We start from the raw sequence: 16,602 nt of genomic DNA on the forward strand, positions 1-16,602 counted from the left end.
TAGCTGACAATATTTAAAGAGAATATATAGTATTGAAGTTTTAATCGGCAAAGAAACTATTAAGTATAACTGTTAAATAGAGTAAGTGTTGTAGGAAATGTACAATATGTCCTCCAACATGTTGCGGACTGTTTTTTTTTTTTTTTTTTATAAATTGACCCCAGAAAGACTAGCAGCCAAATGAGCAGAAGCTAATCCTATATACAATACACTAAATTAAATACAATCAGTGTAAATCTGATACAATAAGTCAGACTGAACTGACACTGAGCTGAAAAGGAAGAGAACATTTTTTTGTCAACCATGAACACAACCACTAACGTGGCTGTTTTTGAATCTGAAGGTATAAATACACTCCAACATTAACATAAACTAGCTGGGTTCATCATCTGTGTATATTTGCCATTTTATCAAAGTCAGAATACAGTATCTGAAGCAATTAGTACAAAATCATCTCACAAAAGACATTCCCACAAGGTGGAGAGATCTTTTATTTTACATAAAAAAGGGTGCAAACTGGAGTTTCCCTTTAGGTGTGGAGGGAATAAAAAGTGATTTTATAAGGTTCATGTGTGAAGCATTGTATTATATGAATCCAAGGAGGAAAAACAAACATAGGCATCTCAGATAAAAAGGACCTTTACCTTTCTGTAAATTAAAAATATGAAACCATAAAAAAGAAGAAATGTGGGTCCTTCATTCTTGAAGCCCTTGACTAACTCATTCAAATACATTTTTGACGTGACATTCATAATTCAACACAATATTTATTTACAGTTTTAAGATTTCTCTTAATCATAGCTCTGAAAAAAAAAAAACAATGCTGAGGGGAGGATAAACTCTTGGAGCTGTACAATTTGATTTTCCACAGTCGGGGGGGAATCAAAGAATACGTATTTTATATGGAATCCCAACAGAAAAAACAAAGAGTATAACTGTGAACTCTGTACAATTTACAAATAATCATCACAATATTGCAGTAAATGTCACCCTAAACCTCTCCCTCAAAGAAAAATATACAGTAAATCCAAGACAATTCTACAGTACAGCAACAAGGAAAAAGTGCCAGAGAACCCAAAAGCCATTCATTCACACTTTAAGTGTCCTTTGCTTTGATTTACACAGCTTTGACACACAGGAATGTGAGTTACACACAACCAAAGCCATAAACACAAATCTGACTGAAGTGAAGTATATCAGAAATAGTGGGAACTGAAATGGAATGTGCTGTGAGAAGACATGAAAAAGTTATTTATTTTACATGAGGAGTGGAAGCCATAACGTCTCACTGACCCAACAGTATACGAGCCCTACAGGTGAGGAAATTCACTGGAGAGAGACCGCTCGCTGTCGTCTCCAGATAAGCCATGCAGATACAAACCATACAGAGTACGCCTATATCGCTCCGTATGAGGCCCAGAGAGTAAAAAGTAAATACATCAGAGTAATATATCTATATCTACTATTTCAGCCGCGAGCTGAAGAGCTAGGCGACCCACAGTTTAAGGAAGAAACAGATGTTGCAAAGATGACCAGTCAAAAATTCAACTCTGAAATATTAAACTTGGTCAATAAAATGGTGTTGGTTTCTTTTGAGTTACAACATGAAAGAAAGAAACCAACAGAAACGACTCAAAACACTTTTTCTTTCCGACACTCTTTAACATCTCCAACAACACTGAATTGATTGGTACTGAATTGAGCTGTGTTGCGCTGCGATTTCTCAATATGACAGTGGACATGTCAAGGACACAAGGTGGAATTCGATGGTCAAAAAACATTCAACTTCATATTTTCCTGGCACAGGTAAAAGGCATGGGCTAGTAGTAGTCTCAGGAATGGCACTCGGGGAATCCGGGGGGACACTGAAGGCTATATAGTCTGGATATTCATCTCACTGCACAGAAATACTTTCAACTTTTCTCAGGTAGCTGGAATTAAACAGTCTGGGTGCCGCTGATGCTTTGTGGGGAGAATCTCAGGCAGCAGATGTCACAGGTTTGGTGTCTGAAAAAAAATGAAAGCTTTTGCGGACGCCAGATGAAAACACATGACGGTGAATGTTTCACAGAGACAAAAAAAGTGATTATAACCTCCAAACCAACATCTAACTGCACTTCATCTGAGTAAAAACAATGACCCAACCTTCACCCGGTCATTTACACCAGCTAGCACAAGACTCCACAGGTGAGTATGACAAACTTCACCTGTCCAACACACTCAAGAGGCACTAAGACATCTCAAACAAATGAATACCTGTCATTCAAATAGCCCGTTTTCCCACCATTCCCCTCAAATCCTGTGTGGAATTACTATGATAATGACCAAGAAAATAAAAACAAACAGAAAAGGTCCCGTAGATTTTCATATTCAAGTACTTTCAATAACACAATAACTTAGACCCCGGAGTAACTGACATGTCAGGGGTAAGAATAAACCAAAAGCTATACAGTGTAAATACACGCAACAAGCAGGTTTACATACTGATTCATTGAGATACTTTGCAACATCTACAACATTGTATTTCTAAAGATGATGGAGCAGGTCCACAAAACGCCAAATCTAACACTCCGCTGAGAGTTGACTGATCTAGGAATTGCGTGTGTGCATGCGCGCGCGTTCAGGCGCGCAGGGGTGGGGGGTGTCATGGCACAAAAAAAAGTTTGCGGAGTGGGCGAGGATAAAAATCAATTTAAAGTGTATTCCCTGCACCCTATAGGGAAGGCCTAGCACACGAGGCAGCTACAATTAAAGTAATAAGCAAGTTTAAAGTACAGTATTAAGAAGGCAGGGTCTTGTCAGGGAAAGTCGGGGTCAACAAATGTAGTGCAGTCATGGTCTCAAGCTTTTTTGTTAACTCTCTTTCCCCGTAAAACCATGGCTATTTGGAATGGAAAAACAAAAATTGCATTAAAAAAATTCACATTAGCAAGATATAAAATAAAAAAATAAAACACCTATGTACGGTAATTCACTCTCTGTTAGGAGGATAGGCAAGGTGACATATCGAGGATATTGTTTCAAGGCAGTCCTCCATGACACTAAATAAAAATGGTATGAACATGTTCGCTTATCCGCCCTCACTCATGCTGACGTTTTCTCTCTCAGCGTCGAGGAGAGGGACCGGGGGTTCAGCAGAGTCATCCAAACATAAAACATTGCTTTGCAGCACAGGGGTCTTCAGACTGGACACGTAGGGGCAGGGACGTCTTAACATAGATTATTACGCCAAACCTTCCATTTGGCATTGCTCTCTTGGGAATACATCTTCAGTGTTACAAGGGAAGTCATTAACTGCTCTGATACTAGCAGGGAACAGTCCGCAACTTTGGGCTTTATTATACAGGCGACCCCAAAAATTGCGCTGCAAATCTCACAACCATCATGCTGCCAACTTGTTTATCCAACTGGTGATGTGCTGCGGTGGTCGGTCGGTCGGGGTTAAGGCATTGGACAGTAGCGTCGAGAGGCTGTGATTCAATCTCCAAAGCACATCACGCCAGTTTCTCTTGTCACTCCAAAGCAACATCCCCCAGTGTCTACTGGTGTAGAGTCCATTATTAACCATCACATTATTAAGATCAAGAACATTTAAGACCCTCCCACCCGCTAATCCACTTCGTTTTGGTCTCACTTTTTCCTTTTTTAAACATTGGTCTCAACTACGTAAATGCAATTTCCTTCCCATGCACATGACAGATTATATAAATGCTCCAAGTCATTTACTTTTCTGTCCATACATTCAGTGTGTATGTTTTAGAATTAGTAAGAAAACCGGTGGCAACCAAGAGATAAATAGCATAAATAGCATCCCCCTCCCCCAGCCCCATCTATAAGTGTCAGGTTGCAGCTCATCATCACAAAGCCAAGAGGAGCAAAACTGCATGAGAGAGTCAAAAAAAAAGACTGTAGTGTGATTTGACAGCGGCGTGGTTAAGGGGAGTGCTTTAACCAAGCAGCGTGAACAATAATCATCCCCAGAGAACACAGTGCAGGAGGCGTCTCTGGTCTTCTGTTCTCTCAGGCCTGGGTCCCAGTGCCAGGGTTGACCTCTTTGGAGGAAAAAAGTGCAGGGGCCAAATGGCAGACTGATGCTCTTTGTGCCTGTACGTGAAGATAGGCAGTTACACTCTTGGCTCCTCGTGTCTTCAGGTTTACATTCAGTCCCACGTCAGGAAAGACCAAAAGGGCTTTGTGTCAAAATGAGTTAGCAAACTATCGAGGGGCAAACCACCTTGAACTGGGACTTGACAGAGGAGAAATGAAAATGTGATTTTGTGAGTCAAACAAAGGAATCATAGTATGCAACAGGTTGAAGGTGGCAAGATTCCACAGGAAGATCTGTCTCTTCCTTTGCAATACCACAGAAGAGAAACAGGGGCAAAAAATATGCCAAAAACCAGGAGAGAAAAATACAAATGCTGGGTGTCTTGGGGAGAAAAAAAACAAACAAAACAAAAACAAGATTATCCTCTGCAAAATTCCAACAAATGTTCCCCGTTTGGACGACTGGCCTGCAAAACATTCCCACACATCTTGGAGGAGGGAAAAAAAAAAAAAAAAGAAGAACAAATTGAAAAGGACTCCCATCAAAAGACACAAGCGTCTTGTACATCTCAACAAACCATTTTTAACTGGTCCCTCCAGAGAACAATTCAATCAAGATCTTTCAGTTGTCTCCCTCTCTTATTATGAACGGGACCTTATTGATTTCTGAAATCACAATCAACTGAGCCGGACACTTGGAACGTTTCAGGCCGGTGGTGGATGATCATTTGTGCCTTGGCGTGTTCTTCTTCCGTTTTCGCTTGAAGAAACAGCAGCACCTGCAGACAGAGACAGACATTAAACCGATATGTAGATGAGAGAGGCTTCAGACGATGCAAAAGAAAGAACAAACACGAGCGGACTGCTTAGATTAATGTGTTAAATACCACAAGGGCTTAATTTGAGTCTTCCAAATCTGATGCATGTTTTTGGGATCATGATAGTGAGAACTGCAGCTGGCAAAAGGTTTGATTACTAAAACATCAGCATCAAGGACATGATGGATGCATCGCCATCCACCAAGTGTTTGCATGCTTATACACCTCCCACCATTTTTTAAAACAGAAAATTGGCAGAAGGGACCTCAACTACTAACTGCTGCAGTGACTGTGAAGGTGATATTTCTCCTGTGTAAAGAAATGGAGCAGTGCACACAAAGAGCACAAGACATGGTGAGCCTGAATGGTCGATAAAACATAACAAGAAAAAAGCTGTGGATCGAGACATAGGACAGTGACTGGGTACTCTTAGATTAATTCATTAATAACGAATAATGGTGCACCATGCAACAAGAGTTTAAAAACCTTTAATCTGAAGCCAAATGTGCTGCTAAAAAAATAAAAAATAAATTAAAAAAAAGAGCGATATCTCATTGCTTACAAATATTACAGAGATTTAGTTATATCAAAGTACATCTGCCCTGACGTGACATCTGCTCAAGTTTTAAGTTAGTATGCCTGCTCACATGGCAGCACGGTTTACTGTATTCTGTACTTTATCTTATCAACATCGGGCAGTCGGGAAGAAAAAGGCAGAAAAGGGCAGAGACTTGATAATACACATAGTAGACAGAGTTCTCAGAGGTATATGGCACTATTGTACCAGTGAGAGTCTAGTTTAAATTTGTAAATAACAACTCCACTGGGCCCAGCCTAGGCTGGTCCACTCCCTGTCCCATGAGTCTGATGTGGACTAGCAGAGAGGGACTCACCACAGGTTGAGCATTTTCACGCAGCTACAGAAGAAGAGAGAGGAAAGAGTGTAAAGAGAAAAGTAAGATAGATTAATACAGCAAGACCAAGATGATGGGACTGGGCACATGCCACACAAACATGCACACAAACACACCAACAGGACACAGGTGGACACAGAGAGGGAACGTTTGGGAGGTTAAAGGAGAAAAGATTACGAAAAGGTTACACAACATCTACTCTGCAGATATGTCTTCCTGTACTAGCAGAGTCCAAGAGCACATTTAAGCTGGAAGTTGGGTTAATTATTTCTCCCAGAATTCCCAGCCATGTGGATTTTACGGTATCAAAATGTGTTGTGTAATGTAATTTGCAATTTCTTTTTAAAAATGACCTTGTCTGCTTCCTAAAAAAGATAATCAATATCATATGATTCAATTGTTTTCAGTGTTTTTTTGTTGCTTCTTCTAACATTTCTTAATGTCAGACAGTGAATGCCTGTCTCCATCTTGAGAAAAGTTGGTGGACTTAATGGACAACGATGGAAAGAAGTGCAAGATTGGGTTGACCCAACTACTGGTAATAAATCCATCACTAATTTTGTGATAAAGTCCTTTCTAAGTTCTTAGTAACTAGCTTTTAACTACTGATTTACTAAATCTGGATGCAGCATTAAAACTTAAATATCTTAGCTAGTAAAGACTTAAGAAATGTGTAAATCAGTTGCTAGGAAACATCTGTAGTGCTGTCCAATCAAAAGCAACAATGCAAACAGAAAGGCACTGTAGCATCATAAGCTGTAACAAAACTGCCACAAATAACAGTTTTAGGAGGCAAAGATATATGATAAACGTTAATTGTCAAACCTTTTGAAATGCGTGTGTGTTTCAGAGTTAGTAGTACAGCATTACTCCTGCAGTTTACAATTATTGGTAAATATTCGAATATGCTAACCTAACCGAAACTATTTAGTTATTAGTATAACGTTTTGTAATTTAAAGTATATTGTTTTATTTTTGTGAAAGATAATTAAAAATTCTCCCAGTTTCTCAAGTGTCAGGTAAGATATGTTGACCATATTACATATTACCTCTTTAACCTAAAGGGATCATATGTTAGCAAGCTAACTTCAGTTTTGTCAGTTAAGTTAGCTACATAACAGTTACAATTGGGTGTAAATATTTAGTTACAACTAATCTTGTCTTTTTGTAAGAACTAGATTATATGGTGAAATCCGTGTTATTTAGTGACACATAAATCTCCACTTAGTAAACAATTATGTTATAAGTAGGCCAAGTTTAAACTTAGAAACTTTAAGAGTTGGTGCAAACATCTGCAGGACTTTGTTCTCCAAGAAAGACTAATTTGTTATAATATATACGAAAATGTTGTCAATGACCCCAAAAAAAAAAAGCAGCGTAGTGTTGCTACTACTATAAATCAGCTGGACGATGCAAAAACATACATTACGATTTAATAACTGCACATTATAGCATCTTTGTTGGAAACCAAAATCTCAAGTAAGTTTAACCTGATCCTGCACAGATAAAATGATTTCTTATTGTTCGACCCTAGGTCACTAGGACATTGAGCATTACATCTTAATAATAATTGTGCAATATTCTGTTTACTACTCAAGTGCAATTTCAGCCAATTACTCTCGAATGTAAATAAAACAATAAAACCATCTACCAGAGCCAAATACACATGTGGTATTAATTCACCATTCTGAAATACACATGTGGTATTAATTCACCATGGGAACCTGATATTCCCTCAAAAAGGCAAAACATTAATTAAATTGCATCAGACGTATGATTTGCATTCATTACTTGATGTTCTTATATCAAACATTAATTTGTTTGACGAGATATCAAAAGAGTCTGGTAGTAAACACACCGATCATCATATCAAACAATTGTGCGAATGGAGACAACAGGAGGAAGGCCTGTCATCTGTGCAGAAATAGAAATGAGCACAGATTAAAGCGAATGAACCTCTGGGAGATTCATGAGGAGACTGGCAGAAGGGAATCATTTTTTACAGTAGCTTTGATGGACTCTGGTTGTAAAGATTGTAAATCCCTGCAAGATGTATTACAATAACTCTAAGTGAGCTGGAATGAAGCTAAATACATTGATAGATATTTTATGTCAAGATATACAAGATGTACTGGGATATATATCGTAATAAACCCAGCCATTTATTACAATGCTACTTTACTGTCTACTTTAGGATAAAGGAAAATGGAGTTCATTTTGCTTTATTATTGATGTTTTGCTTCGGAATAATTTTAAATGGCCAGACGATGATTTATCTGACATTGCCTGCTTAATGGACCACTTATTCGGCACAGACTTTCAATTTAAAAATCAGCAAAAACGATTTTGTGGAAACCTTTTAATTGAACATACAATAGAGCTCAAACACATTTGTTAGAATTAAAGAAATGTTCCACTGTTTTAATAATTTATGTACCAATTTTGCCGTTTTTTTAAACGCAGTATTTACAGAGGGAAAAGAAGCCATTTAAGTACTATTGTTCATTCAGATGTAACACCACCACCAGTGATGCCACAGCTACACGCCCACAACCCCAACTAGGCCCACTCAGCAAATATTTTACTAACATTTTCAACAAACAGCATTTTTCAACAGCCCCGGCATAGCCAATCTTAGCTGCACCACAATCATAAATGTTTCCACCACAGCCTCACAGCAGGGAATAACTGGGCTGACCTGCACTATTGTGGTCCTGCTCGGGGACCCGAGGCCAAATAAGGACAGTCTCCTCCCTCAATCAAAGCAAAGTCTTGGAATAAAATGATTGTCTCTAGTCTCCAGCACAACCACACTTATGTTGAGCCAAAGCACCATTTTTAAATGTCTCCATTAATATATTTTTTGTCTCAGAGTTGTGCGTCTCAATAGAGCTCCGCTCAGTTCTTCTCAGCCATCAGTGCAGTTTTGGCACAGTGGGCGGCCAGCCATGCGGCGTGGCATCATTCCAGCTACTGGTGCTGAAGACTAGCACCAATAGCTGTTTAGATGGTGCTACCAGCTCTAAGATAAACTGAACGAAACCAATGCTAACAACAGTGGTTTCCATGTTGTTTTTTCCTCCCAAGTTTGCCTCTCAGGGGGAGAGACAGAAGTGCCTGTCGCATACGATGACATGTGCATAATCTTTATACAGACTAAGTTACCACATGGACAGTCTGGTGTGATCTCAACTGGCTGCTGCCACGATACACTGACTAAATCTGCATTACATTGATCATTACTGGTACTGTTAAAGACATGATTATCAGGTTGATCAACAGTGGAGTATTTCTTTGACATGGTCAGGCTGCTAGAAAGTGAAGCCTATGTTAGTGGCTGACTGCTCAGGCTACAGGTATGAGAAGCCATATTAGCTCCAACTGAGAAGTTAATATGCATCGGCTTTCTTCCTTTTAAAAGAAATCTAATTGAGAGAACACCACAGAAACAGGCAGCAGTAAAGATCAAAAAGCCCACACAGTCAGACAGAAGAAAAGAGGGGCAGGAGTAGGATGACAGCTGGGGGTGGGGGCTGTCACAATTCCTCAGCATGGGAAAAAGTGAGAGAGAGAGACAGAGAGATGTAGAGAGGAAGAGCGGGAAAGCAAGGAAGCGACAGATGGACATGGAGGAGTGGTGTGGCGGGTGTATGACACATACTTGGCCTCGTCGACCACTTCCACCTCTGCCTGAGCTGTAATCGGAGCGTTGGAATGAGCTGCCAGTGGATCGTCTGCATTCAGCTCCCCGTTGGTCGAGCTGACCACCTGTGGCACAGACAGGCGTTACTTCAAAAACAGTTAAGACTTTGGCCAGAATCAATGTGAAAAACAAGTCCTGCTGTGATGGAGAGCTTCTCTGGTTAAAAAGTTAATGCATAAATGTTACTTTACCAATTCACTTAACTTTAATTTTCTCGTCTGTGGAAACATGTCTCACAGCAGCAAAGAACAACAACACATCAATAACACAAAAAGCACATAACATTAATGTGTTGTATTAAGTTATATTGAAAATACCACGTTGATAGTTTTTCTTGCTTGCATTTTGTATCCATAGCCACTATGATTGTTATCAGTATATATGGATGTCTCTCTTTGATATGCAGTTGTTTAAAGCAAATTTGGAAAACTTAAGTTAGTCCCAAATGGCAACAAGAGATGGGTGGAGTTTAAGGTCCCAAAAAATTCAGTAAACTGCGAAATCTTTATCTTCACCCTTTAATTTCTTTTCCTTAGCAGATAATCTGGCTGGAGGGGACTTTGTTTTGTCTTAAATTCTGCTCTTCTTGTGTGCAGAGAACATTTCTTGTCATTGACCACAGCTGACAATAACAATTTCAGCAAATCTGGGGTGTTTCAGTTCGGTGTAGGTTTGCTGCAGCTCCACTTGTATCAGCCTAAATCACATAGCACAAACTTTAAGCTAATTTCTGTTTAAACTTGTAATAAGTGATGCTTTTATTTACAGTATGTTTAAAACTTTGTACTTTTGAAATTGCCTTTCCAGCTCATATGCCAATATAGAACATAAAACCTTTTAAAATCAGAAAGACATAGATGAACAATCAGACACCAAACAAACATGGCATGGCCTGCCGACAGACAAATATAAAATTACAATATGCAAAGACAAGCTATTGATGGTTGTCCCATTGACCTGTAAAAGGCATTATAATTATTGAAAAAATGTGTTTTGTGTGCATAGGTGTATACAGTGTACACCTTTGTTAATCTCAGCCAACCTAACACCATTGACTTCCATTTATGATGAAACAGTGTAGAAAAATCTCCTGGAGATAAAGTTGCTGCATGCAGAAAATGCCCTACTGTTAAAATGATTTGTTTACTTTCATTAAAATGACTGCAACTACCATAACCCATTCAACTTTGCACAGATATATCTCTAGAACTCTGTTTTTGAGGAGACAAGGCGCAAGATGAGGGTCACGTGACTGCTGGAGGTAGTGGAGCTACTGCAAGCTCTGTGTGCTTACTGTCAGCCAACCACAATGTCTGTGTGAACCATTAATAAAAAAATCCTATAGATCACCACCATCTGTGCGTTCAGCTCATTATATGAGTTTATATTAAAATAGATACATTTTGGTATGAAGTGATGTGAATGAAAATTACTTTTGTTTTCTTTAGACTTCAATAGCACTGTGTTAGGGATCGCCTTCTTCATTATTAGCTATTTCTCGAGCAAGATATTCTCAACAGTGTTGGTGTTCGAATCTTTTTCTGGGTCATAAAGAATTTCTAGGAAAATTATGTCATAGTAGAACAGTAACTGTGCAACTTTCAAAAGAAAAATAAATAGTATACGTTTGCATGAATATCCATGAAGGTTCAATAATCATTCTACCGTCTTTATATGAACTCTAAGTCAAACCCAAAGCTAATGGTGTTTTGTAAGCTAATAGTGTAATAACTAAGCATGCTAGCATTAGCTTCTTGAAGAGTCTGAGAGTCCAATCAGAGCTGGAGAGATGTGTTTCTGCAAATGGAAAACAAACAGGAGACATAGTCCATGTACAAAGTGAACATACAATAGTTTTTACAGTAGGTAAATACCTACTGTATGCCTGGCAACTTTCAATCCTCCACACCGTTTCAACATGAATGGCAATGAATGGCATTTGGTAGAATAGCCAGAGATCTACTAAAGCCTACACTGCAGACACCTATGCAAACAGTTTGTTACAGACAGGGACAATCTTGGGCAATGGAGAGTAGTCAAACTTAGACCAGGATGTTCCTTTAAGCATAATGACCCTTTACAACTTAAGAGCATGCACTTAGCCGGCTAAGCCAGGTCACCCTGCCATGCAAGAGGCTTCTTGATCTTGCAAGGAAGTGCCATGAAGAGTTGTAGGACCTGAGATCAAAATGCCACAGCAAGGGCTGCTGTTTATAAAGCTAAATCACAATTTCATCATCTGGGGTTGGTGGCACCAGATGACATGCATATGGTAGTGCAGAAAAATAACATTTCCCAGCCAGGGGTAAAGGGGTGGGGGAGGTATATGGTTGTAGATCTGTCTCACAAGGCTAAAATACATGTCCTGGTAAAGTGAAATGCATGCTCTTTTTACCAGAAATGGTGACAGTAATTAGAAATACCAATCACATTCAGGAAACACCATTAATTTCTGATCAATTATGAGCTGTAATTTCATACTGTTTTCTGGAGATGAATAACAAATAAATATGTTATAGGTTTTTATCTTGAAATATTATTTATTATTCTGGGTTCAATCCCATGAGACAGATCTGACTCCATAGAGATTGGGTGGGGGCTGTTGGTTGATCAGGTGAGGGGTGTATACCTGCACTGAGCCCCCGTGCCTGTCCGCTGCCAGGTGGGAGGTCAGATAGGAGGAGTTTGCTTGGCGTGTGGGCTGCACCTCCCATGCTCCTCGTCGATCTGAGACCGCTGTCTGCTCAGGAGTCGGGGGTGTCGGGGATGGGAGGGGAAGAGGGATTGGGGGTGCAATGGGAGGGGGGTGATGGAATAATTGCGTTAGGAAAGATGGGTAATTGGGTGTGCGAGACCAGGTAGCATGCAAAGCAGCATGAGAAATGGAGAAGGAAAAAAAAAGTAACAAAATAAAAGAGTGAATCAAAATTAAAGCAAGGCTTCAGCCAGAGAACTGAACCAGAAACTAGAGAGCCTGAAGCCAAATGGAGGCTTCAATCTCATTACACTTAACTAACACACAAATTAAACCTAAATTACTGAACAGGTGTTAAACCTTTTTAGAATATTTTTATAAATGAAACAAGCCGTTTGTTTGTCGAGTTGTCTTTGTAACAGCAATTAATATTAAGGCAGGAGTGTTTACACAAACAAAATGTAGAGTGCATTTAGTACATTTATTAAAATCCTTAATTGGCAGAAACGTTTGAATGTTCTTATTCACCCAAACCTTATGTGGAGAAAAAGATGGCACCAGTATTTGCACCATAGTTCTGAAACTTGTATTTAAGGCAACCACAAAAACATGTGCAAGGGTGAACTGCAGTCCCTTGGAAACGCCGGCCAGAAATACCATTAATGAAGTACACCTGCACTGACAACTTTTTTTCTAAAGGTCTCACCTGTTCTGCATGCACATTAGCTTTGTTTGGTGATAATGACGAGATCTTGATAACTGAAGAATCCTGAGCTGATCATGATGTTGTGTTACAGTTTCCCTCATTCGCAGGTCAGGTTACAAGGTCACCCTGAGACTAAACTCTTTGTGGACATCTTTGCAAGCAGGCGGATGGTACTCATATGTGTGTACCTCATACATACATTTTAGGTTGTAAAATGTTGCCCTTCATTTCACTGGAACAAAAGCCTGACAAAACTCACACACTTGCCCACTACTAAAAATAAAACCTGGCGTACCTGATTTCTAATTGGTGGGTGCTGTGAGGGCCGGTCTCTGTGAGGATGGCTCTCTCTCGTGACAGCAGATGCTCCAGAGTCTATATGGACAGACCCCACTGGTGTGGGCTGAGGGGAATAATAATCAGTTAAATACTGTGCAATCAAGCTGACATAAAATGTATCTGTTAATAGTTTATTTTCGGTTCTTACTATCTGCCTGCCAACCCAGTCGTAAGTGTAATCAAAGGTGTATCCTTTTCGCTCAAACAGTTCGGTGAACAGAGTCCTCAGATATTCATAGTCAGGCTTTTCAAAGAAGTCCAACCGTCTCACATATCGCAGGTACGTGGCCATCTCCTCTGAATTAAACAAACAAAGAAAAGAGAATAGTTTAACCTTTAATATGGATGATATAATTCTAATTATGTCGTGTGATGACATTTCAAAACATTTTATTTGGGGAAAAAACAGGTCAAATCACAGCCAATATCTATATGATCATCTAAGTATATCACAGCCATCATCAGTGTACCTGGGAAGTTCTCACAGAGGACCTCGATGGGAGTGTTTCGTTTTGTGTCTCCAATCTTCTGGTATCGCTCTTTCAACGTGTCGGCCTGCAGGAGAATCAAAACAAAAAGACTTATGGACCAAGTCTGATGTCTAATGAGCATGAATCAGAATTACATGAAAACTAATTCTTAATATGTTCTTATTTCTAAAGCCATGATTGGTTAGTTTCCAATTCATACTATCGCTTCTTATGGAAAACTGATAACTGAAGTCTCTATATTTACATTCTCTCACTTGTAATAACTGAATTTGGACTTTAACACAAAACTGACTTTCAACATATTCTGAAATTGTTCATTAACAACTGCAAATAAAAATGATACTGATCTGATTATTGTATTGTGCTTTCGAGTTGCAGACTGTCATAACATGTCAGCTCTCAGGTGTCTTATTTCCTTATTGATGAATGTTTTTCTACATAGGATAAAACCGATTTTGGAACAATTCCATGTACTTTAAATACCTTTAGTCCTTGCCAAGGTAGACTCCCACGAAGGAAATACATGAACATGTGGCCTAAGGCCTCCAGGTCATCTCGCCGGCTTTGCTCTATATCAATAGATTTGATAACATTTCACTGAGAAACTCCAAGAATAAAGTGCCAAACCAAATAGCATAATAAACACTTAACATAACCAAAACAAAAACAAAGCTATGAAATGAATCTTACCTTTCCCTAAATGTGTATTAATGGACATATATCGGGCAGTGCCAGTCAAGCTCTTATGCTCCCTGTATGGAATGTGTTTTTTGGTCTCGGGGTCGATGTACTCTTTGGCCAGACCAAAGTCAATGATGTGGATGATGTGTTCCTTTTTGTTCCCTTGCCGTCCGATGAGAAAGTTTTCAGGTTTTACGTCTCTATAGATGAGGTTTTTAGAGTGCACATACTCCATTCGAGAAATCTGGTGAGAATACGGCAGAGTCAGCATAAAGAAAAATGAACAAAAATCAGATATAAATCACAAATCAGACAACAAAGTCAGCAAAATGGGAACCAAGATGTCAAAATTACTCAAAACTGACATTTTGAGTGAAAGACTGCTGCAATATGTCAGTCTTTTCAAGAACCTTTTTATAGTGTCTTCTGTGGTTCTCTGGAGGGAGATTTGTCAAGTCTGAGAAACATCAATTGAGTCATTTCAGCTTGGAGACAACAAATGTATAACAGAAACCCTGCATTGCAAACTCGTTTCATTATTGATTTTATATAATCGATTTGAGAAATTTTACAATTACTCATAGCTGCAACCTCAACATATTTTGAATTTTTACCTGATATATAATGAATCATTTATAAAATGGTCATGAATTGATTTATGCTGATTGATCAATAATTAATTCACTAATTGTTTCAGCACTATGCTGCACATCTACCCACCGTGGTCCATTGCTATCATACAACAAAAGCCTCTGTTGGTGTTGAGCCAAAATTTTAAGCCTCTAACTGAGATACAAAACCATCCTGCTGGGATTTAGGACTACGAAAGCACCAGCAATTAGGATCAGAACGACAATGTGTTCATAGATGAAAAATTTTAACCAATTGCTCATAGCTGTTACCTTCAAAGAAGAGGTGAGTACTTGACAAGAATAACAGCAACACAATGGGAAAATATGTAATGGTGTGAGTAATAACATCCTTTACTTGGGTTTTATCTTGAGGGATTCTGATACCCTGAAACACTCTCTTTCACCAGAGCAAAATAAAAAAGGAGCCTGAGTAGGAGTATAAGCTCACAGCACTTATTGTGGGATCACTCATTTGTGCCAAAGAATAAAGAGGGAGACCTACGTGATCAATACAGAGGAGAGATTAGCTGAGATGCAGCCTTTAGCAGCTCTCTGTTCTGCAACACCATGCTTATGTTGTGCTGTTTTGTAGGTTTCCTTACAAATTTGCAGAGGCTATCTGCATTACAAAAGCACTGCAGGTTTTGTGCTGACAAAATGAAATGTTAGAAATTTTGAGATGTCTGAGGTGCCTAAAAGACTGGGTCAAACCACCCCTCTAAGCTGCTCAAACTTAATGAGATACAGTGATTGCTTTGCTCTTTTCGACAGCTTCCAGCCTAACTGACTCTGCTCAAGAGTATGTGTATATACTGACAGATTGCTAATTTGCAGACAGGGTAATAGGAGACTCTGCACTGGTACCCCGCCTTCCCACCTGCTCTATGGTCTGTAGGCAGGACTTTGGGTGTAATTATACATTATTTCATTCACACAAACAAACACTGGAAAACAGCTATATAGGCAGTTTATTCAATATAACTAGATTTGTACTACACCTTCTGGGACATATGCAAAACTACTGTAAAATCTCAAATAATGTTTAGTGCCTTGACTCACCTCACAGAAAGACAGAACCAAGTCATTATTTGAGACACTTAGGCATTAGGTATTTCTAATTTCCCATTTTATATTTCAGCATATATTAGTAGCTCTCCTTTGCCATGTTAATTTGCAGCTTCAGCTATTTGCTGTTAAAGGAAACAACATGTCCTCCATCTTGGGCGTGAAAGTTCATTCTTGCCCTTGAAAACAGTTTGACAAAAAATTCTTAACTCTTGGTCCACTTACTAGCTTTTTCCAGAGCTTTCAACCAGCATCTCACGGTTTGCTCAGTTGTCAACTGAGCAAACTCCTTCTGCTGAGAAAGACTGAGATGTGGTTGAAAGCTCCAGCAAAAAACTACAGTAGGCTATGTGCTAAGATTTTTTTTTTGTAAAAGTTCTTCCATTTGTTTCCCATTAAAACCCTTCCAAGTGATTCAGGGGGCAGAATCGCTTCAAAACCTAGCGAGGCTTTTTATTGTGAAACATCTGCAGGAAGTGTTGTGTTTCATGGCACCTTTGCATCATGACAG

The 16,602-nt window shown here is 39.1% G+C and overlaps 1 protein-coding gene across 2 annotated transcripts in view; it reads right to left on the bottom strand.

Annotated features, from left to right (window-relative positions):
* Positions 1 to 473: 473 nt before the first annotated feature.
* Positions 474 to 16,602, bottom strand: part of csnk1g1 (casein kinase 1, gamma 1) — a 37,733-nt gene continuing 21,604 nt past the window's right edge. The window contains exons 6-13 of one of the 2 annotated variants that reach the window (XM_044193385.1): positions 14,404 to 14,638; positions 14,197 to 14,282; positions 13,693 to 13,777; positions 13,371 to 13,519; positions 13,179 to 13,286; positions 12,112 to 12,222; positions 9,441 to 9,547; positions 474 to 4,826 (exon numbers count right to left, since the gene is read on the bottom strand). In XM_044193385.1, the coding sequence (XP_044049320.1) occupies positions 4,772 to 4,826; positions 9,441 to 9,547; positions 12,112 to 12,222; positions 13,179 to 13,286; positions 13,371 to 13,519; positions 13,693 to 13,777; positions 14,197 to 14,282; positions 14,404 to 14,638 (936 nt within the window). In that variant the 3' untranslated portion in view covers positions 474 to 4,771. The remainder of the gene's footprint in view (positions 4,827 to 9,440; positions 9,548 to 12,111; positions 12,223 to 13,178; positions 13,287 to 13,370; positions 13,520 to 13,692; positions 13,778 to 14,196; positions 14,283 to 14,403; positions 14,639 to 16,602) is intronic. The other variant, XM_044193393.1, reaches the window with a different exon arrangement.

The sequence above is a fragment of the Siniperca chuatsi genome, linkage group LG1 (assembly GCF_020085105.1).
Source record: "Siniperca chuatsi isolate FFG_IHB_CAS linkage group LG1, ASM2008510v1, whole genome shotgun sequence".
NCBI classification, from domain to species: domain Eukaryota; kingdom Metazoa; phylum Chordata; class Actinopteri; order Centrarchiformes; family Sinipercidae; genus Siniperca; species Siniperca chuatsi.